This window comes from Meles meles, chromosome 5 (assembly GCF_922984935.1).
Source record: "Meles meles chromosome 5, mMelMel3.1 paternal haplotype, whole genome shotgun sequence".
In the NCBI taxonomy this organism is placed as follows: Eukaryota; Metazoa; Chordata; class Mammalia; order Carnivora; family Mustelidae; genus Meles; species Meles meles.
In genome coordinates this window covers 152,220,142-152,245,808 of record NC_060070.1, presented here as the reverse complement: position 1 = coordinate 152,245,808, position 25,667 = coordinate 152,220,142, and the positions used below count along the sequence as shown (strand labels likewise).

The 25,667-nt window shown below is 40.1% G+C and overlaps 1 protein-coding gene and 1 pseudogene across 1 annotated transcript; one reads left to right on the top strand and one right to left on the bottom strand.

Annotated features, from left to right (window-relative positions):
- The first annotated feature begins 9,748 nt into the window (after positions 1-9,748).
- On the top strand, positions 9,749-10,744 carry LOC123942263 (annotated as a pseudogene).
- Positions 10,745-23,690: 12,946 nt separating this feature from the next.
- LOC123942037 (putative olfactory receptor 2B8) lies at positions 23,691-24,668 on the bottom strand. Its single transcript, XM_046005956.1, has one exon. It carries the CDS (start codon positions 24,666-24,668, stop codon positions 23,691-23,693), a length of 978 nt encoding a protein of 325 aa, XP_045861912.1.
- Between the last annotated feature and the right edge of the window lie 999 nt (positions 24,669-25,667).

The following is a 25,667-nucleotide window of genomic DNA, read 5'->3' as shown; positions in this document are numbered from 1 at the left end:
TGAGAGACTGGCATATTGTTGACAAAGTGAATGTCTGCAGATGGAAACCCATGACTGCTGGTCCCCATGAATGCTAATGCACTCAGTGATTGCCAAGTGGTGTCTGGTTATGGCCATGTGCTTGTGCTCTTTCTTTCTAAAAAATAAATAAATAAAATCTTTTAAAAAATTGGTCGGGGTGGGAGGCAAGATGGCAGAGGGGTAGGGGACCCCATCTCAACTGGTCCCCTGAATTTACCTGGATATCTACCAAAACATTTTGAACACTCACAAAATCAGCCTGAGATGTAAGAATACATATCTAGATCTCTATAAGCAGAAAGATAACTGCTTTTTGCAAGGCAGATGTTTGGAGTCGTGAATCTGTGGGGAGATATCAGAAGATAAACAGAAGGGGATTGGAGCCTCCATAAGCCAGCTCCTGGAGAGCGATAACATCAGAAGGCTAAATCAGAACCCTTAGAAATCTGCTCTAGGGGAGACATCCTTCTCTGAAAGGGGCTCTGGAAATGAAAAGGCAGAATTCTGGGTAGAGCAGTGTGGTCTTGGGATTCAAGGATCCACAGAGTGAAAGGAGCTTCCTGAACCAGTAGGGTCGCTGAGCAGTGGATCCAGGAAGCAGGTTATGGTCAGAGAGCCCAGGGAGGGACTCTCAGCTCAGTTCACCATAAATTGGAAGCAGGGCTAATAGATAATTCCTCTTCTCTTGGGCAGCCTCAGAAAATCTAGAACCTGCATCTGCGACCGGGCAAAAACTCCCAGAGCAGTAGCAGCCTGGAAAGGGCTTTAGAGCAGCGCCCAGACAGGATTCAGGAGCTTCAAATGCATGCCAGAGCCCACAGCTGCTCCTGGTGTTAGAATCTCAAAGGGCAGTGGCACTCCCAGGTTCCTGAGGCTACTTCTGAGACAGTCGCTCTGGGCACTCATCAGGGTCAGCAGCACATACCAAAGTGGAGACTCTTTGTCCTGGAGGATTTATTAAAGGTCAGACTGTGAATTTTCTGCTATGGACCAGAAGTTTGGTTGCAGCTCGGTCATGATATTGCCTCCCTCATTAACCAGAACCTGGACAGAACCTCAAAAGACCTCTATCCAATGGCATACCTTTCACTTTCTTTTGATGTGGACTTCGTTACAAGCTGTGTTTTGACATCATTTTTAGTTGTGACTATAATTTTATCTGTAACTCTATCATACCATCCATGTGTGAGCTCATGAACAGTTTGTTTTCCCTGTTTTTTTAAAAAATTTTATTTATTTATTTGACAGAGAGAAATACAGCAAGACGGGGAACACAAGCAGGGGGAGTGGGAGAGGGAGAAGCAGGCTTCCCACTGAGCAGGGAGCCCAATGCAGGACTCGATTCCAGGAACCTGAGACCATGACCTGAGCGGAAGGCAGATGCTTAATGGCTGAGCTACCCAGGAGTCCCTGATTTCCCTGTTTTTTGAACTTACGAAGAGGGACTGATTACTTTCTAACTTGCATTTTTTCCTCAGCACTTTGTGTGAAAAACATTGTTTCAATTTGTTTTCCTCTAGTTTTGTTCATATTGTAAAGTACTCCTTTGCATGAGCAGGCCACGGTTTACACATTTTACTGTTGAAGGGCATTTGGATTTGTCCTGGGTTTGGCTAATATGAACGATGCCGCTCTGGAGTGTTCTTACATGCATGACTTGGAGTGCATACTCGAGCACTGTCCTGATGTACTGGATCTAGGACGTGAGTCTGGGTCTGCATCACTATGATCAAAGTGATTTGAGCAAGTAAGGCTGGCAGCTGTGAGCTTGACCTGGGAGGCAAGGTGTTAATTGTATTAACAATTAATTACCAATTATTTAAGTGCTTGCTTCTATCTTCAGGACTCACAGAGTGTAGTGTCTTTTCTAATTGCCCTAAAACTATCAGGATGGCGTCTAACTGGTATGGGAATAAATGAGAAAATTCAAATGTAAGAATGCTTTTAGTGGGAAGTAGTTTATCTCTTTAAGCTGAACATGATAAATGAAGCTAGAACTTACGGATCCAGGAGAAACAGCCACAACCCACCCAACAGCTTCCATCCATTTTTTGGTAGTGATTATTTTAACTAGCCTCATAAGGTCAAAACGATTTGGAACTTAAATGCAAAGACTAATTTTAAAAAGATAATTTTTTAAATTGTTTGAGTACCTCATGAAAACCCGATGGTTATTAAGGAGGGCACGTGCTGTGATGAGCACTGGGTGTTGTATGCAACTAACGGATCATTGAACCCTACATCAAAAAGTCATGGTGTACTATATGTTGGCTAATTGAACATAATTAAAAAAATTATCCATATCAACTGGTCAGTGTTCTAGGCTATATGGAATTTTGTTTTCCCTTAGCTGTATGAGAAGTCTGGTAGAATTTGGTTGCCCTCCTTTATATTCATGGTAAAGATAAGAATATGCCTCATTATTAGCTCTTTGACCCACATATTGGTTATGAATGAAATTAAGAATTCATTCACATATTTACATTTAAAATTAAGTAACTGAAGGAACTCTTGTCTGTTTACATGTAAAATTTGGCCATTTGTGAGGGAAAAAATCTTAGGTGTTTTGTAAAACATCTGGGACATTTACAGATGAGACTACGGTAGCTCAGGAGTTATTTGTCCTCTGTGAAATATATGAAATAACAAAAGACAGATGAGGTCTCCTCTGACATTGTCCTTGATCGTCATTCTCCCTGAGGACGGCCATCTCTGGACAGCTCAGTGACAGGGGCTCATTAGCAGTGTGGGGCTTCTGCTCCCCAGGGACCTCAGTCAGGGAAACACATTTGGTTTTCGGTGCCAGCCCAGCCACAGCTGAGTGTCACAGCACCCTCTCCTGTGCTCATAAGGAACTCCCTGTCATACAGGCAGGTCATTGCTTTGGGGAAACCATAGTGAGAGTTTGCAATTGCCTTCGTCTCCTACATCTTAGAGGCAAAGGGCAGATCTCTGTTCACCTAAAGATACATGAAGTTATCATGAGAAAACATCCTTCTGCTTAGGAAAAGTTTATGGATAAGCCAGTGCTGGTGTGTCAACCTTTGCATTTACTGCAGACGACTGATTCTGCATGTCCAAGTGCCAATCCTTGATACTGTCTTTACGCAGTGACTTGGAAAGGAGGTAGGGAAATAGCTTTGAACCTACAGAGAGGGTGAACCGAGGTGAGTGGAATGAAACTTGGTCTGTGTGTTGTTTTAGGAATTGGAAGTTAGTTTCTTTTCAGTTGCAATTGTAAAAGCTGTATTGGTTTGCATATATGGTTTGCATAGACTGTGGAGTTTCACCAAATATAAGAACTAAATTTAATTGGTCGTTATAGGCTCCACTGAGTCATTCCCAGACATTTCATTCTACTGTAATACCTTCATTACACCTATGTATGTGCACGTAGAAAGTACTTTAAATATACATATTTAGCATTAATAAAATATGGTCTTCGGTAGCAGAATAAAACAATATCCATATGTGTAAAAGTATAAGCCTCTATGCTTCCGTGCTTTCCCATTGGTCCTTATTGTCTGTGAAATTAGATAATTGTTTTCTATGCTTAATACTCATTCTCACTATTTATCATGTCTAAATTTTCATTTTCTCCTTTATGCATTACCAGACTATCTAAAATATTATGGAATTTTAAATATCCAACGGGGAGTTCCATTTTGTGGATATTGTGTCAGTGCATCTCTACTGGGGCACTGGGTTCCATCCTTCTATCCTTGCACAGCATAGTGAATGGACTCTGTGTGAATGCTGTCGGGGCTCTGCTCAGACGCTCTTTACCTGGCTGCTGCTATGGGTAACACATATTACCCTATGTGTTAGGAATATGGGCTGCCAGGTGCACAGCCATTCCCTTTTTCAGAGATTTGCCCTAAGCTGAGAGGGAACCACTTTGCCAGGGGGTCTCGGGAACACATTTGGGGCAGCTCACAGCCAAGGACAGACTCATGGGAGAGACAAAAGGCTGCCAAAGTCAAGGCAGGACTAAGTCTGATGCAATTCATGCTCCAGAGCTGTGCTGCCCAATACTGAAGTAAGTAGCCACATAAAGTCATTTAAATTTAAATTAATTAAAATGAATAAAGTACAAAATTCAGTTTCTCAGCTAGGCTATTTTAAATGCTCAGGTAGTGACATGTGGATAGCGGCTATTGCATTAAACAGCGAGTATTTCCACCAGCACAGACGCATACTTGTATGGGAGAGTGGTGTCCAGCTTCTTATGGGATCAGGCTCATGCCATCTTCCACCTGAGACCACATCCTGGCTTAGCAGCATTCTCTGCTCTGTTTTGCTTCTCTCATCCACTTTATCCCGAGAGCATTCCCTAAGCAAACCACGTGCAGTGGAAATCCTACTTGATCCCCTTCTCCCATGGAACCTGGTGGAAACCACTGTCCATGTTCATGCAACCTGTCATTTCCAGTGTTGTGATAGCTGAGTTCCCCCTCACTAGCTCATCCCGCATTGCCCTTGGGGGCCTGTTCTAGTATATTGGGGTCAGTTCAGACCTAGGGGACAGAAGATTTATTAAAGTAGTAGTTTTTAATTCCTAGCACTGCCAACCATATTTCAGGATTCATTCAGGAAGTGGATAGGGCAGGGTTTGTATGGCAGTGATGTCGGTAACTGTTATATATTTGAAATATGTTCAATACAGACATTATCTTGAGATCTTTGGTCTTTAAAATGTGTAGTTTACATACTGAGTATATTGTTTTGTGGGAACTTGTGTTATTCACTAAAATTAAGAGACTTAGATGTCAGCATTGAACACTTACGGTAATGGCTCTATCAGCTCCCATGTGCCGGTACTAAATATTTAACCTCTTTAATTTATATCTGTTCTCTTAATTATTGTTGTAAAATTGTATTTTTATGAGATGTCATTTCCCAATATATTTTTAGGGTAATTATTACATAGAAATCCATATTTCTTGTGGAATATATTTATTTTTTATTTTACCTAATAACATTTTTTTCTCTATATATATATGTATATAACCTGTGCTTTTTTCAAGTATTAATTTTTCTGTATGCAAAGTAATAAGTTATGTGTGACTTATATGTGGATTTGTAACTGGATTTACTCTAACACATCATATCATGATAATTACTAGGCACAGCAATCTTTGCTCCTGTACATAGGATGGATGTTTCCTTATTCTATTAAGAATTGTTATTATTCCTTAATTATTCCTATTTCTAGTCAGTATAATTTCATGGTTTGTCTAAGAGGAATCAGTTATTTTGACATATCCTGTATTCAGTTATTTGATGCTTACCTAATATAGATGTTCTTAGTCTAATTACAAACTTCTCAGAAGGAGATTAAATGAAAAATCTCATTAATCTTAGTCGAAACATATCCTTTCTCTTGGAAGATTGCGTGCACACAGCTTTCAGATGGGTGGGTGCCCAGGATGGGAGGATGAAGGGGACAAAGTGACCCAGATCAGCAGAACATGTTCTTGAGAATTGTTGGTAGAATACAATGCACAGCCTGATATTTCCTATATCCATTATCATTAAAGAATAATAATTTTCATAGATATAATGAGAAAAAAAATAAAGGTAAGATGGTGTACTATGACATGAGTATTCTAGTTCCCTCCCAGTGCACTCTCCAGCAAGGCGCTGGAAGCAACTGTAACATTCAGAGACAGTCACATTCCTTTTCTTCTTTTGGTGGGTGTCTGTTTTGCTTGAAATTTTATTTTTCAACTTAAAATCATATTCATTTTTGATAAAAATACACTATATGTTTATAAAAAAAAATTGGAAGGGGAGGCGAACCATAAGAGACTATGGACTCTGAAAAACAACCTGAGGGTTTTGAAGGGGCGGGGGTGGGAGTTTGGGGGAACCAGGTGGTGGGTAATAGGGAGGGCACGTATTGCATGGAGCACTGCGTGTTGTGCAAAAACAATGAATACTGTTACGCTGCAAAAAATAAATAAATTTTAAAAAATCATATTCATTTTCATACTGGTGAGATAGGTAGTCATTCAGCATTCCTATATATAATCTTTAAAAAAATTTTAATTTAAATTCAATTAATTAACATATACTATATTATTGGTTTCAGACATAGAGTTCAGTGAGACATGAGTCTTATATAATACCCAGTGCTCATTACATCACATGCCGTCTTTAATGTCCAGCAACTCCCAGTTTGTTTCCTATGATTAAGAGTCTACTATGGTTTGTCTCCCTCTGTGGTTCATCTTGTTTTATTTTTTTCCTCTCCTCCCCTATGATGCTCCATTTTGTTTCTTAAATTCCACACGAGTGAAATCATACGAATTGTCTTTCTCTGACTGACTTACTTTGCTTAGCGTAACATCCTCTAGTTCCATCCACATCATTGCAAATGGCAAGATTTCATTTTTTGATGGCTGAATAATATTCCATTATATATATCATATGTATATAATTATATAAAATATATATAAATATATAGTATATAAAATATATATTATATATCATATAAAAATATAATATATAATATATGTATGTAAAATATATAAAATATAAGTGTGTATAAAAATATAATATAATATAATATATATAATATATAATGTGTATATATATATAAAATATCTCTTTTTTATCCATGCATCTGTTGATGGACATCTGGCTCTTTCCATAGTTTGGCTATTGTGGACATTGCTGCTATAAACATTTGGGTGCACGTGCCCCTTCAGATCACTGCATATTTATCTTTGGGTAAATACCCAGTAGTGTGATTGCTGGGTCATAGGGTAGCTCTCTTTTTAACTTCTTGAGGAACCTCCATACTGTTCTCCAAAATGGATATACTAGCTTTCATTCTCACCAACCATGTAAGAGAGTTCCCCTTTCTCTGCATCCTCACCAACATGTATTATTTCCTGACTTGTTAATTTTAGCTATTCTGACTTTTGTGAGGTGGTAATAATACATACTTATATAATCTTATAAAGCAGCAAATCATTTGCAGAAGTTTATTTTACCATGGTTTTATCTTTTCTAACCATCTTATTCCTAATTCATATGATAATGTTAAAATATATTATATTCTAATGATACATGATGGCATTGGTTTTTCTCTTGGTTGAGTTAGCGTTTTGTTTCTGCCTTCTTTCACTTTGGGGAGTGCTTCCTTTCTTAGGCACATGTATTTTTTATTTTTATTTTTTTAAAGATCTTATTTATATTTTTGAGAGAGAGAGAGTACATGAGCAGGGAGGAGGGTGCAGAGGGAGAGAAAGAAGCAGACTCCCCACTGAGTAGGGAGCCCAACATGGGGCCTGATCCCAGGACCCTGAGATCATGGCCCGAGTTGCAGGCAGACGCTGAACAAAGTGAGCCACCCAGGTGCCCCTCTTAGGCACATTTTAAAATGCCAGCAATTTATTTCAGATAACTGTATGTGCATGTATGCAGGGAGGCTAAACCATGGTTTATTTTTTTGCTCTTAGCAGATGTGAGTCAGGAGAAATACCCCGTTGTACACATTTAGACAGTCTCAAATTCTTTTATATATGAATTCTATTAAGAAATTTTTTGTGTATACAAAGATAAACTCGAAATGGATAAAAGACCTCAACGTGAGACAGGAATCTATCAGAATCCTAGAGGAGAACATAGGCAGTAACCTCTTCGATATCAGCCACAGCAACGTCTTTCAAGATATGTCTCCAAAGACCAAGGAAACAAAAGCAAAAATGAACTTTTGGGACTTCATCAAGATCAAAAGCTTCTGCACAGCAAAGGAAACAGTCAACAAAACAAAGAGGCAACCCGCGGAATGGGAGAAGATATTTGCAAATGACAGTACAGACAAAAGGTTGATATCCAGGATCTATAAAGAACTTCTCAAACTCAACACACACAAAACAGATAATCATATCAAAAAATGGGCAGAAGATATGAACAGACACTTCTCCAACGAAGACATACAAATGGTTATCAGACACATGAAAAAATGTTCATCATCACTAGCCATCAGGGAGATTCAAATTAAAACCACATTGAGATACCACCTGACACCAGTTAGAATGGCCAAAATTAGCAAGACAGGAAACAACGGGTGTTGGAGAGGATGTGGAGAAAGGGGAACCCTCTTCCACTGTTGGTGGGAATGCAAGTTAGTGCAGCCACTTTGGAGAACAGTGTGGAGATTCCTGAAGAAATTAAAAATAGAGCTTCCCTATGACCCTGCAATTGCACTGCTGGGTATTTACCCCAAAGATACAAATGTAGTGAAAAGAAGGGCCATTTGTACCCCAATGTTTATTGCAGCAATGGCTACGGTCGCCAAACTGTGGAAAGAACCAAGATGCCCTTCAACGGATGAATGGATAAGGAAGATGTGGTCCATATACACAATGGAGTATTATGCCTCCATCAGAAAGGACGAATACCCAACTTTTGTAGCAACATGGACAGGACTGGAAGAAATTATGCTGAGCAAAATAAGTCAAGCAGAGAGAGTCAAGTATCATATGGTCTCACTTATTTGTGGAGCATAACAAAGAACATGGAGGACATGGGGAGATGGAGAGGAGAGGGAGTTGAGGGAAACTGGAAGGGGAGATGAACCATGAGAGACTATGGACTCTGAAAAACAACCAGAGGGTTATGAAGGGGCGGCGGGGGGGGGGGGGGGGTGGGAGGTTGAGGAACCAGGTGGTGGGTAATAGGGAGGGCACGTACTGCATGGAGCACTGGGTGTGATGCCAAAACAATGAACACTGTTATGCTGTAAATAAAAAAATAAAAATAAATAAATAAATTTAAAAAAAAAAGAAATTTTTTGTGTATAGACTTTCTGATGTGGATATCACTGAATACATCTGTATAGGAAATCAAAGGAAGTATAAAATAGTGTGAAATGCGACGTTCTCTATGTGGATTTTATGGACACTTAGTTTATACCGGTTTTGTACCAATTCCTTTCACACATCAGTGGGTCTAAAATCAAATCCAATTCAGATTTTTAAAGTCTTGAAAGAATTAAAAATGTAGTGTATGCCTAACCATTTGAATAGGATAGAGCTAGAATACTCATTTTTTGGATGCCTCTTTGGTTGGTACAGAACTATGCTTCTTCAATACTAAGTGGCTGGATGAAAATGGTCATCAGTCTCGCCTTAGAGCTGGCCATGTGTTGGGTCCAGTATCACTTACCTTTTAAGAGAGCTTCCAGAAAGGGGATAATTAGCCTAATGTCGACAGATGTCAAAGATTTTGTATAATACCAAAATATCCCTTTCTTTATGCCTTTCCTTGCACTAATTTAAGGATTCCTTTGACCTGTCTTTGCTTTGAGAATGTATCTGTCTTCATCTCTTTGCTATTACCTATGTAATTGTGTATCATAAGGAGTGATGTAAAGCATATACTTTGTTCAGAGATTACACAATTGGATAACTCTTGAAAATGTTTATTCTGATTAGAATATTGATAGGAATATTCCTAACTCTTTCAGGAATTTTAAAACTGCTTAATAATGTGAGAAATAGATATCTGCAGAAGGAAGAGCAAAGTGTTGGCCACTATATTGGTAAAAACTACGTCAATATAAATGAGTACCTCAGTTATACAAATAATTGTTGATAAAATCCCATGACCCTGTCTTATAACATGATAGATCCATATGCCACCCTCCACCAACTGTTTATTTTTTTGAAGATTTGCTTTAAAAATTGCTAAATGCTTCATCCTGACAGAAAACATGTGCTAACAGAGGATGGAACAGAAAAATGGCAGTTCTTTCACTGGGTTTTACCTGTTGGGTTTCTCTGACCGGCCTCAACTGGAGCTAGTCCTCTTTGTGGTCCTCCTGATCTTCTATCTGTTCACTCTGCTGGGAAACACCACCATCATTGCCTTGTCCCACCTCAACCCACATCTTCAGACTCCCATGTACTTTTTCCTCTCCAACCTAAGCTTCCTGGACCTGTGTTACACGACCAGCACTGTCCCGCAGCTCTTGGTTCATCTCAGGACAGCAGACAAGTCTATTTCCTTTGGTGGCTGTGTAGCTCAGCTCTTCATCTCTCTAGGGCTGGGATGCACGGAATGCATTCTGTTAGGCGTCATGGCGTTTGACCGCTATGCAGCCATCTGCAAGCCCCTGCAGTACACCGTGATCATGCACCCCCATCTCTGTGCCCTCATGGCTTCTGCATCATGGTTTATTGGTTTTGCCAACTCCTTATTGCAGACAGTGCTCATCTTCCTTTTACCACTTTGTGGGAGAAATAAATTAGACCACTTCCTTTGTGAGATCCCCGCACTGCTCAAGCTTGCCTGTGTTGACACCGCTGTGAATGAGTCTGTGCTCTTCTTTGTCGGTGTGTTCATTCTTCTCATACCTGTGACATTAATCACAGTCTCCTATGGTTGGATTGTCAGGGCGGTCTTAAGAATAAAGTCATCTGCAGGGCAGAGGAAAGCATTTGGCACATGTGGGTCCCACATCACAGTGGTCTGCCTGTTCTATGGCACAGCCATCTATGCTTACCTCCAGCCCAGCAACAACTACTCCCAGGATCAGGGCAAGTTTGTTTCTCTGATCTACACCATCGTCACCCCCATGGTCAACCCCGTCATATATACACTGAGGAACAAGGATGTAACAGGAGCAATGAAGAAGGTGTTTTGCAGGGGCCAGGACTCCAGATGTCTGGGCAGGGAAGACCCTTTGATGGAGGACTTTGAATGCTAGAACTTTTAAGATGATTGTCCCCTCCCTCTGTCATCCAAAATTTCTTCTGACAACTGTTCTGTGGGAATTTCCTTACCTGATGATTTAGTGCAAGTGAGTGCTCCAAATCTAAGCCCATGGGTTCATGCAGCCGCCAGAGATATGACCCAGTGTCCTAGAGCATCAACATCATACTATTATTTTTAAAAACTCTGCAGGTTTTTTTAAAAAAATATTTTATTTATTTATTTATTTTATTTATTTTCAGCGTAACAGAATTCATTGTTTATGCACCACACCCAGTGCTCTATTCAATACGTGCCCTCACTAATACCCACTACCAGGCGCCCCAACCTCCCACCCCCCACCCCTTCAAAACCCTCAAGTTGTTTTTCAGAGTCCATAGTCTCTCATGGTTCATCTCCCCTTCCAATTTCCCTCAACTCCCTTCTCCTCTCCATCTCCCCATGTCCTCCGTGTTATTTGTTATGCTCCACAAATAAGTGAAACCATATGATAATTGACTCTGTCTGCTTGACTTATTTCACTCAGTATAATCTCCTTCAGTCCAGTCCATGTTGATACAAAAGTTGGGTATTCGTCCTTTCTGATGGAGGCATGATACTCCATTGTGTATATGGACCATATCTTCCTTATCCATTCATCCGTTGAAGGGCATCTTTATTCTTTCCACCGTTTGGCGACTATGGCCATTGCTGCTATGAACATTGGGGTACAAATGGCCCTTCTTTTCACTACATCTGTATCTTTGGGGTAAATGCCCAGTAGTGCAATTGCAGGGTCATAGGGAAGCTCTATTTTTAATTTCTTAAGGAATCTCCACACTGTTCTCCAGAGTGGCTGCACCAACTTGCATTCCCACAAGTAGTGTAAGAGGGTTCCCCTTTCTCCACATCCTCTCCAACACACATTGTTTCCTGTCTTGCTAATTTTGGCCATTCTAACTGATGTAAGGTGGTATCTCAATGTGGTTTTAATTTGAATCTCCCTGATGGCAGGTTTTTTTAACAGCCCTTCCCAATCATTTGGGAAAACTATTCCATTTCTACTTGCAAGAGGACATTGAAAGACATACTATATAGGCATGGGGAAAATAGGAACCAATAAAACACTACAGGAAATATTAACCTTTTAGCATTTTCTGGCAACTGTTGGTGGGGCGTTTCACTTACTCTTATATTTTGTGATCATGACTCCTATTGGGAGGCCCATAGGCTGACTGTATCACAGCGTTTTCACAGAAGGAGGTGGGCAACCATGAAACAAACTTTTAGCTCAAAGAAAACCCTTCTAACATCAATCCTGATAAATTCACTTGGATATCAGGGCCTAGTGTATGTCTCCAGTGTGACAGTGGTTTTATGTAGACTTTGTCACAAAAGAGGGAGGATGTGATGCATACATGTCAGTGACAATGGGAGCATCAGCTGGTAATACTCTGGACAGTGCTTATGTGTAATAAGAAGCATCCACGTAGGTACACAAGTTGGTTATGTGGCTTGTGAGCCATCCTGTTCATTAAAAGTGACTTTTGAGGGTATTATCATAACTTAACAGTACACAACTTAAGTCCTATTTTATATTCTATCCATTTTAACTATAGTAATGCAGCAAAAATTCCAAGGGTAAAATCCACATAGATACTTTCTTCATATTATTTTATAAATTCTTTGATGAGGCATCAACTAATCTGGCTTCAGTTTCTCACATCTGCCAAAGAAGCCATATAATTTGAATACAGGGACATATTTTAAAAATGGGAAATGACCTTATTTCATAAGAAATCCCATTTTCTGTAGAGCTTACCAGATTCACCAGGAGAAAATTTAAGAGAAAAAATAAGATGTATATTACTTATTAAATATCTCCCTGTATCTAAGCTTCAAAATTGCCATCTCAGCATGAACTGTCATACAATTCTGAATTAGGAGTAATGAATATAAACATCCAGAACAATTGAATCTGACATTCTAGCCCATAGATCTTACCTCAAGCTTAGTTTGCACGCAATGTGTTTTGGGATATGGATCTGGGTTTTTGCATGTATATATTGTCATAAACAGTCTATTTTCCCATAGAGGTTGGAGCTTTGACAATGCCATCATCATAGAAATGTTTCTGATTTTGGGCAGGTTTTTCCAACATGCTACACTGTAGCCCAGTGCAGGTAGATGTGTTTGTGTCTTGGAGTGGACACATACACATAACAACTCTACTATTCCCTATCCTGACAGCTAACTAGCATCCCTAGGGCCTTCAACCCCTGAGCTGGCCATGCTCTTTCCAAGTGATCTTGCTGCAGAGACAGCATGTGGAGGCTGGAAATGACAGCCAGGGAGATTATGCACGTTGTCAGTTTCTTTCTGTATGACTAAGAGCATCACGCTATTCCCACTTGAAATCAACACCTGGGATATATCTTGACACCATAGTGATGCTTCATGTATAGCAGCAGGAAAACAATTTTGTAATACTGTTTATCCCCAGTGGTGACAAATATCCTGCTTTCCGTTATGTTTCAACCACATCCTGACATATATATCCAAATGGTCACTGTAAAGTCCACCAAATGGACTGTCTTTGGTGCAAATCCCCTCAAGATCTCATGAAACCACACAGCCTATTGTTCTGGGTGAGCAACTACTTTTCTGTTCTTAAGGACACACAGAACCCTGGGGTGAAACAGATTCATCTCCTTTAAGTGAATATTTGGTTTTTTGTTTTTCTCTCTCTCTCTCTCTCTCTCTCTCTCTCTCTCTGTGTGTGTGTGTGTGTGTGTGTGTGTGTGTGTGTGTGTGTTATGTTAGTCACCATACAATACATCATTAGTTTTTGATGTTGTGTTCCATGATTCATTGTTTGAGTGCATGGCCTCCTTAATACCCATCACCAGGCTCACCCACCCCCAAACTCCCTCCCTTCTAAAACCCTCCATTTGTTACCCAGAGTCCATAATTTCTCATGGTTCATCTCCCACTCCAATTCCCCCCCTCACCTTTCCTTTCCTTCTCCTAATGTCCTCCATGCTATTCCTTATGTTCCACAAGTAAGCAAAACCATATAATTGACTTTCTCTGCTTGACTTATTTCACTCAGCATAATCCCCTCCAGTCCCATCCATGCTGATATAAAAGTTGGGTATTCATCCTTTCTGATAGCTGAGTAGTATTCCATTGTGTATATGGACCACATCCTCTTTAACCATTCATCTGTTGAATGACATCTTGGCCCTTTCCACATTTTGGTGATTATGGACATTGCTGCTATGAACATTAGGGTGCATATGGCCCTTCTTTTCACTACATCTGTATCTTTGGGGTAAATACTCAGTAGTGCAATTGCTAGTCATAATGTAGCTCTATTTTTAATTTTTTTGAGGAAACTACACACTGTTTTTCATAGTGGCTGCACCAACTTGCATTCCTACCAACAGTGTGAGAGGGTTCCCCTTTCTCCACAACTTCTCCAACATTTGTTGTTTCTTGCCTTGTTGACTTTTGCCATTCTAACTGTTGTAAGGTGGTATCTCAATGTGGTTTTCATTTGAATTTCCATGATGGCTAATGATGATGAACACTTTTTCATGTGCCTGTACGTCTTCTATAGCCGCTTCCAGTCCGCGACGACAGGAGAAGAATTAGGCCCAAACAAGTCAGCTTCAAGAGATTGGGAGCAGGGGGCAAGAGTCGAAAAGACTGCAACCACGAACAACTCCACAGTCTCACTTTTACTAGGTTGAAACAATAGCCAACAGAAGAATCGATGAAAGTCAAACGCTAGTCACATGTCTTGTGGACAACAAGCAAGGAGGAGGATAAAGTTTATAGTTAACCAAGCACATTCAGAGGACTTATCTAAAAGACAATGGGAGCTTCTGGGAAGAGAAAGGAGCGATAACAGAAAAGGGAAGCAGGCGGTATTTCGTTCCACCCTGAGCGACCCAGCGTTCTTGGGTGCTCGGCTTCCCTGAAGCAGGCGGTGTTCTGCCCTGGGCGGGCCAGAGATCCCCAGCTGCCCAGCTTCTGTGAAGGGGTGGCGTTCTGCCCTGAGCGAGCCAGGCATCCCCAGCTGCCCAGCTTCACGGTCGTATATCGTCCTTCTCCCAAAAGACCTGTTGCCAATACATGTTTTTCTTAAGGCCATATCTAAATGTGCTTGGCAACTAGTAAAATCCTCCAGGGGCTTTAGTTTAAGCAACAAATTGTTCTGAGGGGCAGTAGCATTCTTTGTTTTTGTTTTTGTTTTTTAATATTTTATTTATTTATTTGACAGAGAGAGAATAAACAAGTAGGCAGAGAAGCAGGCAGAGAGAGGGAGAAGCAGGCCCCCTGCTAAGCAGAGAGCCTGAAATGGGGCTCAATCCCAGGATCCTGAGATATTGACCTGAGCCAAAGGCAGAGGCTTAACCCACTGAGCCACTCAGGTGCCCCTGTATGTCTTCTTTGAAGAAGTGTCTGCTCATGTCTTTTGCCCATTTCTTGACTTGATTATCTATTTTTTGGATGTTGAGTTTGAGGAGCCCACTGAGCCACTCAGGTGCCCCTGTATGTCTTCTTTGAAGAAGTGTCTGCTCATGTCTTTTGCCCATTTCTTGACTTGATTATCTGTTTTTTGGATGTTGAGTTTGAGGAGCTCTTTATAGATCTTGGCCAGTCCTTTGTCTGTAATGTCATTTGCAAATATTTGAATGGCATTTGGACACTTATGTTACATGGGAATAATTACAGGTAATAAAGGTCTCAGGGATCCATGCTAAAATAAACAGGAAACTATTTAAGAGTCTAAACACAAGTTCAGGATTGTTTTATAACATTTTTCTAATGTTCGGAATCTGTTCCCCACACTCTCCATGTTTTGTCTGTAACAGACTCCAGGGTTGTGTAAATTGCCACCAGTATTATTTGGACCGTTTCCTTCTGCATGTTCACCAGTAACTGTGGCATGGCTGTGCACTTGTACCCAAGGTTTGGCTAAATCATTTATTCCATCTGTGTTTAGCCCCTGGAGGTCAGGAGGATCATGATGCTCTAGAGCAAGTCCTGGGTTCTTCCAGCTCTTCTGCTTTCTGAGGAACACAGGGCGCACACCATCAGCTCAGGTAGTGACGGCAGAGACCCAGAATGTCAGTCGGACTCACACGAAATACAATTTTTAACAGCAGGTGGTTCATTACCAATTAGCAAAGGAAGCACAATAGCAGGAGTACATGGAGGAGGCCCCAGAGCCATCAGACACAGCTTGGCAGACCCCTTCACTGCAACGGAAAGCATTTTTCTTCTCAAATGTGAGGCAGATCTACTGTGGTACGAGTCAGCACAGAGAAGGCCTGGGGGGATTCACACATTATGTGTCCCTACCTTCATAGCCCTGTCCTGGCTTTAGGACTGTCATTTGGTAGCGTATCTGCAATGTGTAGAGTGTAGGTTCCAAACAGACCCTCTGAATCAAGCTGGAATCACTACTAGGTCCGAAATCACAGCACAGCCACCCCTGTCAGACCCTCATGTCACTCAGAGTCTGTGCATTTCAGTTACTGTTTGCCCAAGTTCTGCTCTGTCCAGGCTCACTGAGGAGGGAGGAACAGGTTATAGGTCCCTGTGAGCCCTTTCCCTTGCAAGTGGCTTCTTTTCAGATGCCTGTTTTGTAATACAGGTGAGAACTTCTTTCCTCATTGTGGTATTGTAGTGTATTTCAGACCAGGCCGTACAGACTCTGGAAACACTGTGCATGGAAACGCGGTTTGCTGGGAAGGTAAGCTCTGTGTCAGTGCAGAAACGAGTGCTGCTCAGAGGGGTCAGGGGATGGGGTCCCTGAGATGGTCTAGGGACTGGACACTTGCTTTGGGGAGAGAGACATTTCCTTCTTACCCCCAGGGTTCTTCTAGCTGTTTTAGAATTAAATGAATATGAGGCAGAGTTCACAGGAGAAAAACCTTGAAGGTTTATTACCTGCACATGGAGGCCCAATAATGAACTCACCAGAGAAGAAAGAACAAGAGGCAGTACCAAAGGCTAGGGACCTAATCAATACCGACATCGGTAATATGTCAGATCTAGAGTTCAGAATGACAATTCTCAAGGTTCTAGCAGGGCTTGAAAAAGGCATGGAGGATATTAGAGAAACCCTGTCTGGAGAAAAAAAAGCCCTTTCTGGAGAAATAAAAGAACTAAAATCTAACCAAGTTGAAATTTAAAAAATGGTATTAATGAGGTGCAATCAAAAACGGAGGCTTTTACTGCTGTAATACCTGTGAGCTCTGTGACACTCAGACACCCCCAATCCTTATGTGATCCCACGGGACCTGAGACCACACTATCCCGCCGTGGTCTTCACCCTGGTTTAGCCTTTGGAGCGATGTCCCTCAGTGGAGCAGACTTTTGTGTTAAATGTTCTGATTTTGTGCTCCGTTGCTCTGCCACTTGCGGGAGCCGGCCCCTCCCACCACGGTCTATCTTCCCCTCGCTTTGGATTCACTTCTCCGCAGGTCCTACCTTTCAAAAAGTGGTCGATTTTGTTTCTAGAATTGCTGCTCTTCTTCTCTTCGATCTCCTCTTGGATTTGTAGGTGTTTGCAATGGTTTGATAAGCTATCTAGCTGATCTCCTGCAACCTGACATCATCTCAGCCTGCTACTTCTCCGCCATCTTGACTCCTCTCTGCTCCAAGCATAGGAGACTCTTAATCATACAAAACTAACTGAGGGTTGCTGGAGGGAACGGGGTAGAGGGTAACTGGGTGATGGACATTAAGGAGGGCACAGGATGTAAAAAGCACTGGGTGTTATATAAGACTAATTAATCACTGAGCTCTACTTCTGAAACTAATAATACATTATATGTTAATTGAATTTAAATTTTAAAAAATTTTTAAAAAAGAACCAGCTCTTAGTGTCATCGATTTGTTCTACTGTTTTCTTTTTGTTTCTACATCTTTTATTTCTGCTCCAATCTTTATTATTTACCTTCCCCTGCTGGATTTAGGCTTTATTTGCTGTTCTTTTTTCAGCTCCTTTCGGTGTGAGGTTAGGTTGTATATTTGAGACTTTTCATGTTTCCTTTTTTTTTTTTTTAGAGACTTTTCATGTTTCTTGAGGAAGGCCTGTATTGACATAAACTTCCCTCCTAAAACTGCCTTTGAGGCATACCACAGGTTTTGAACCATCATGTCTTCATTTTCATTTGCTTCCATGTATTTTTTAATTTCTTCTTTAATTTCCTGGTAATGTATTCATTCTGTAGTGGATTTTCTTTAACCTCCATGTATTTGTGGTCTTTCCAATTTTTTTTTTCTTGTTGTTGACTTCAAGTTTCATAGTGTTGTATTCTAAAAATATGCATGGTATGATCCCAATCTTTTTGTACTTGTTGAGGGCTGATTTGTGACCCACTATATATCTGTTCTGGAGAATGGAAATGTTCCATGTGAACTAAAAAATCATGTATATTCTGCTGCATTAGGATGAAATATTCTGTTAAGTCCATCTGGTCCAATGTGTCATTCAAAGCCCTTGTTTCCTTGTCAATCTTCTGCTTAGACAATCTGTCCATTGTTGTAAGTGGTGTGTTAAAGTCCCCTGCTATTATTGTATTATCAGTGAGCTTCTTTATGTTTATTATTAATTGATTTATATATTTACGTGATCCCAAGTCGGGAAGATAAATATTTATAATTGTTAGATATTCCTGATGAATAAACACCTTAATTATGATATAATGTCCTTCTTTATCTCTTATTACAGTCTTTGTTTTAAAATCTGGTTTGTCTAAGTATCACTACTCCAGCTTTCTTTTAATGTTCCTTAGCATGATAGATGGTTCTCTGTCCCCTCACTTTCAATCCACAGGTGGCTTTAGGTCTAAGATAAGTGTCTTATAGGCTGCATATACATGGATCTTGCTTTTTTATCCATTCTGATACCCTTTGTCTTTTGATTGGAGCATTTAGTCCATTAATGCATTCAGAGTAATTATTGAAAGATATGAATTTGGTGTCACTGTTACCTGTAGAGTTGTTGTTTCTGGTGATGTTCTCTGGTCCTTTCTAGGCTTTGTTGTTTTTGGTCTTTTTTTGTTTGTTTGTTTCTCCACTCAATGAGTCCCCCTTAAAATTTTTTGCAGGGCTGCTTTAGTGGTCACCAACTCCTTTAGTTTTTGTTTGTCTGAGAAACTCTTTCTCTCTCCTTTATTCTGAATGACAGAATAAATATGGAATAAATATAAAATAAAGAATTTTTGGCCATATTTTTTTTCCATTCAGCACATTGATGATTTCCTTCCACTCGTTTCTGGCCTACCATGTTTCTGTGGACAGATTTGCTGCAAACCTGAACTGTATGTATTACCTTGTAGGTTATGGACTCCCCCCACCCCCCCATTATTGCTTTCAGTATTCTTTCCCCATCTGTATTTAAAAATTTAATTTATTGAATTATATTATTATGTGGATTTATGTCATCCTGAACTGAAAGAAATCTCTGAAGTCTTTATGAAGTATAAGTTCTTCTGATTAGATAACCATTTCTGAGGATAGATTTAACCTCCTTTGAGAATGAAGTTGTTCAGTGTCTTTAGTCTCAGTGCAACATCCTGGACATTTCTAATGATTGGAGTATTGGGGATCCTAATGGTCAATGGGATGCAATGATCAGTTGTCAAAACCTTTCTCAGGACCTCCCCCCTCTCCCACCTGATTCTGTGACAACAGGTCACAAAGAGTGCTTTCCATATATTTTTAAGTCCCCATTTAAAGCATTACAAAGCTCTGAAGCAGGTTTAAAAGATTCTTTTTGGAAAACTTTATTAATTTACCTATGGAAATGAGAACTGTGTTTTAATGCACTTAAATGGAGCTTGTTGGCTGATAATGTGTCATATTTAGAATGAAATCAACCTCTCTCAGGTTTCTCTGCCCTTCTTGAAGGAAACATTCTGTATATCCCAAAGAATGTTTCTGCTCATATGCCACCATACCATGTTACAGTTCAGCTTGCATTCAGATTGGAGTAACATATATATATTCATATATATGAATATATTATTACACACAGATATGAACATGCACAAAGCACATATTCTACATGCAATCTCTTAAAGGTCAATCTCTTAACCCTTTGTGAAGATTCATAGTAGAAGCAAATATGTTTCCTTTAGTTTTTCCTAGAGAATAGACTTGCAAATGATTTATCTCCAATGTTTTCTGAAATATGTACAAATGTACCCAACTGTATGTGGTAACAGTTTATTCTTATAGGTGACATTGAAAAAAAAAAAAAAAAACTTATGTGGAGGTGGTGGGAATACCTGCTACGGATAGAAACTTCCACCACTCAAGAGCTCCAGGGACAAACGATACTGCTTTTGCTGTCAGATAGATACACATAAGCTGAAAAATAAAGGTATGCCATTCTTTCCATCTCTGGATTAAAAATTGGGATCACAAAGAGTGGGCTCAGTTTGTAGGTGGGATAATGCTAGAGCACTCTTATTTGATAACTGTCAACTTGTCCAATGTCATAAATCTTTGCCTCTATGTTGTCTTCTAGGAGTTTTGCAATTTTAGGTCTCTATTTACATTTTAATCCTTTTCAGGTTAATTTTTGTATGTGGTGTAATATAGAGCTCTAAATTCATTTCTCTGCATGTACTTATCCAGTTTTCACAGGACCACTTATTAAGGAGATTATGTTTCTTCATGAATATTCTTGACTCCTTTGTCAAATATTAGTTGTCTGACATTGGTGGGTTTATTTCTGGGCTGTTCATTCTGTTCCTTTGGTGTATGTATTGGTTTCTTCAGCCAGTACCATACTGTTTTGATTACTAGAGCTTTATAATATAGTTTGAATCAGGGAGTGGGATGCCTCCAGCTTTGTTCTTTGTCAGAGTGGATTTCCCCCCCACCCACAAAATTTTTGTCCTCCCACAAAAATTGTGGACTTTTGTGGCTCCATACAGATTTTAGGACTGCTTTTTCTGTATCTGTCAGAAATGACACTCAAATTTTTTTAAGGATGGCATTGACTCTATCATGGTTTTGAGTATTGTAGACATTTTAGCTGTATTCTTTCAATTCTTGAACACAGGATATCTTAATTTGTCAATTTCTTTCACGAACTTCTTATAGTCTTAAGTGTACAGGTCTTTTGCCTCTGGGTTTAATTTATGCCTAAATATTTTATTGTTTTTTGATACTATTGTGAGTGGGATTAAAGAAATCTTTTCATATATTTTGCTGTTAGTGTATAGAAGGACAACTCATTTATATGTTGAGTTTCTGTTTTGCAACGTCACTAAACTTGTTGATAAGTTCTAATGGTTTTTTGGGGGTGTCTAGGATTTTCTATATATGAGATCATATATATAATTTCTAGGCAAAATGATTTTACTTCTTTTTTTTTTTTTTTTACTGGACATCTTTTATTATTTTGCTTGCCTTATTGCTCAGGCTACAACTTCCAATAATGTGTCTTATGGGTAGTGAAGGGCGGCTTCCCTGTTGTGTACCTGATCTTAGAGGAAAAGCATTCCACTTTTGCCATTGAGTATGTTAGTCACAGATTTGCCATATACGGCATTTATTAGGTTGAGGTATAGTCCTTCTACATCTATTTTGTTGAGTATGTTTACCACAAAAAAGATGTTGTTATTTTGTTAAATGTTTTTCTGCCTCTATTTAGATAATCATATGGTTTTTATCTCTCATTTTACTAATGTGGTATATTACATTTTTTGATTTGTGTAGTTGGTTCATCCTGCGTCCCTGTTGTAAAACCTTCTTGATCATGTATGAATCTTCTAATGTGCTATTGAATTTGATTTGCTGATATTTTGTTGAGAAATTTTGCATCAATATTCACCAGGGATATAGGTTGATAGGTTTCATTCTTTTTTTTTTCTTTGTTATATTTATCTGTGTTTGGTGTTAGGATAATGCTAATCTTGTGAAATGAGTTTGGAAGTGTCCTTACTTTTCATTTTCTTGGAGAGTTTGAGAAGAATTGGTGCTAGTTGTTTTTGTAAATATTTGAGAGTGAAGGGGTAGGTACATTTATATTAGACAAAATAGAATTTAAACCAAAAATGGTAACAAGAGACAAAAAAATTTCATTATACAAAAGAGTCAATTCATCAAGAAGATATAACAGTGGTAAACATATGGGATCCAACTTGGATCGTCTAAACATATCAAACAAATGCCAACAGATATGAAGGGAGAGATAGACAACATAATAATCATAGGAACTTCAATATTCTAATATTAACAATGGATAAATCATTCCAACAGAAAATCTACATGGAAATATTGGATTTGAACCATACTTTAGCCTAAAAAATTTAACAGATATATGGACCATTTCATCCAACAGCAGGAGAATACACATTCTTGTCAAGCATACAGGAACATCATCCAGGAGCGATCACAAGAGAATTTACAAAACAAGTCTGAGCAAATTTAAGAAGATTGAATTCATGCAAGTATTTTTATTTGATTGCAGTGGTATGATACTAAAGATCAATAACAAAAGGAAAGCTGAAAATTTTCCAAATAGGAAAAATTAAATACCCCTACCCCAGAAACAATGGATCAAAGAGGACATCAAAGGGAAAGGAAGAAATATCTTGAAAAAATGAAAATACAAACACTATAACTAAAATTTATGGGATGTTTCAAAAGCAATCTAATGGGAAAGTTTACCACAATAAAAGCCTACATTAGGAAAAAATCTGACAATTGTCAGCCAGTTCAGACCCTTTCACTAGTGTGAAATGCAGATTATCAGCTAGTGTTTATAAAAAATTTAGACAAGAGAGAATTTTCTGATGGGCCCTAGGCAGGCTCTAGAATGCAATACATTCTATATAGATTTTCTATAGCTGACTGATTTTGAAGCCAACAAATTAATAACAAAAAAGAATGCAGTTAATTTCTTAAAAAAAAAAATTAACCTAACTTCACTCCTGTAAATACTAGTTTAAAAAAAAAACAAAGCTCAAAGTTGGCAGAAGTGAGGAAAGAAAAAGATCAGAATGCAAATATATGACATAGAGACCAGAAAAACAACAGTGAGTCAACCTGGAAGGATGACAAGACCAGAGCTCACTGTACAAATGATCTTTGATTGAGGTCTTCAAAGGAGAGCAAAGTGAAGTGTTTTCTCATTGGCTAAATATCATGGATATCAAAAACAGTTTAGATTCTACTTGTTCAGTACCCTGCAAAGAAGTCACATAGATCATTTGAAATATAAAGGCAGATCAAGTGTGAAAAGAACCCAAATTTTAATGTGAGCGTTTAGCGTCGTGGTAACTGTTAATATCTAGCTTATTTTAAACATTTCAAAAGTAAATGATTTGATGTACAACAGGCATACAGAGAGTGGAAGTAGTTATCAGTGTCCATTTGGTGAATTTTCACTCATCGTTTACCTTCTATAAGTAGCATCCAGATCCAGAATTAGAATACAAGCAGAACCCAGAATTCACCTCTCCCATTTCTCCTTCCAATTACAACTCCCCTGAGAATCCACTTCTGACTTCCAATACCTGTGCTTTCCTTGTGCCTGGTTTTGAGTTTTACATGAATAAAGAGTACATTGAATATAATTAAATTTGAGCAGTGTTAACCATTTTGTATCTGGTTTCTTTCACTCAACATGTGTTTGTGAGAATCATTCATGTTGTTTGTACTTATAATTTGTGTATTCTCATTATTGTATTCTAAGAGATGATATTTCGTAGTTCATTTTTACATCATCTTAAAACCCATATTCATGGGAGCAGGGGTGTTCGTTTTGATTGTTGATTAGATCTGAAGTCCCTAGAACGTTGCCTCCTACAGAGGAGGTGCTGTATGAGGACCTGCTGAACTATGTGAAAACTGGCTTGGAGTCACCCAGAGCCCCCCGCCCCCCGCCCCGTGCACCAGTGCTCAGGCCTCCAAGTCCTGCATCAGCTCCCTCTTGCGTCTGCATTTGCCCTCAGCAGCCTCCTTAGCGCCCCCTTGACTTCCTTGTTCCTCAGGGTGTAAATGAGGGGATTCAGCAGGGGAGTCACCAGAGTGTAGAACAGCGCAATGCTTTTGTTCACATCCTGTGAGTAACTGGAGGGCGGCTGGAGGTACATAGAGATGAGTGTGCCAAAGAAGATGACCACCACCAGCAGGTGGGAACCACACGTTCCGAAGGCCTTCCGCCTCCCCTGGGCCGACTTTATCTTCAGGACGGCCCGGGTGATTCGGCCGTAGGACACTAAGATGAGCGACAGCGGCACCACGAGAAAGAAGACACTGACCGTGAAGAGCTCAGCCTCGTTGATGGAGGTGTCTGCGCAGGCGAGCTTCAGCATCACCGGAACTTCACAGAAGAAATGGTCCACCCGGTTTCTCCCGCACAGGGGAAGTGTCATGGTCAGGGCCGTCTGTAGCACCGAGTTGCCGAACCCTGTGAGCCAAGCAGTTAGCACCAGCCGCAGGCAAAGCTGCGGGTGCACGATGGCCAGGTAGTGCAGGGGGCGGCACACGGCAGCGTAGCGGTCATAGGCCATGACCGCCAGGAGCACACACTCCACGCCCCCGAGCCCCAGGGCGATAAAGAGCTGGGTCACGCAGCCACCATAGGTGATGGTCTTGTCCCGCCCCTTGAGGTTGGCCAGCGTCTGAGGAACTGTGCAGGTGGTCAAGCAAAGATCCATGAAAGAGAGGTTGGAGAGGAAGAAATACATGGGGGTGTGCAGGCGAGTGTCCACCCGAGACAGAAGTATAATCGTGCCATTGCCAAGAAAGCTCAAGAAGTAGACGATTAAGATGACCACAAAGAGAGGCGTTTCCAGCTGAGGCCTGTTGGAAAAACCTAGGAGAAGAAATCCAGAGAAGGTGCTCTCATTAACTCTTTCCCTTGTATTCTGCCTGTGCAAGAAAGGGGACTCCATTGTTTTATCTTGCATGTTCCGTCCACCTTCATTTTCCTAGAGCCGGCATCTAGAGGCTGGTTGGGAGCTCCAGAGGTTTGCACAGTGCCTTCCTTGTTGGTGACAAGGGGGGGTGATAAATGGCCACGGGACAGAGGCATCTTCCACTTTCAGGCATTGTCCAAAAGATCTGTGCATTTTCTCCCAGGGAGTCTCTGGGGTTGTCATGTTCATGATCTCTGTTGAACAGATGAGGGAACTGAGCGTGAAAGAGATTCAGTCATTTTCCCAGGGAGACTCACCAGGGTTCAGGCAGACTCTAAGATGTGAGCTTTTAACCACTGGAGACACTGTCTTTTCATGATGGCATGAATTCTGAAGTTAACTGTACTTTCTCCAAAATTTAAGTGTAATTCTGAATAAGCTGCAAATTTGCAGTGCCCCCATCCCTCTTTGTTTTTTGTCAAGAATTGAAATATATCACACTGGTTCCCTTACTTCTGTTTTGTGTAGAGAAAACGTGTTCTCTGAAATTGTGTAGGTAGTAAAATTTCCCATCACCAATTTTATTCGAAGGAAACATCATATTTTAATGTAAAATCTAATGAAATGTCTGAGAATGGAGCCCGAAATCATGGTTATTGATTGGGAAATGCTATTGGGAATGGCTGAAGAATGCATCATGTCCAAAATTCATGTTGCAGGAGGACTGATCCTGAGTAATCATTACTGATACCCATTTCAGCAAAATCTCTGGAAATCACCAATCCAGTGTTTAGTCTTTCTTTCTGTCTTACATTACAACTCCCTTAAAAATTTTTGAATTTAGGGCACCTGGGTGGCTCAGTCAGTTAAGTGGCCAACTCTTGATTTTGGCTCAGGTCATGATCTCAGGGTCTGGGATTGAGCCCCTTGCCATGGGCTCTACCCTCAGTGGGGAGTCTCCTTCAGCATTCTCTCTCTCCTCCCTGCCCCTCCCCCGGCTCCCTTGTTAAAATAAATAAATACATCTAAATAAAC

Excerpts from the sequence above, each read along its gene's own strand:
- LOC123942037 (XM_046005956.1), bottom strand. The coding sequence starts at position 24,668 with ATGGAGTCCCCTTTCTTGCACAGGCAGAATACAAGGGAAAGAGTTAAT.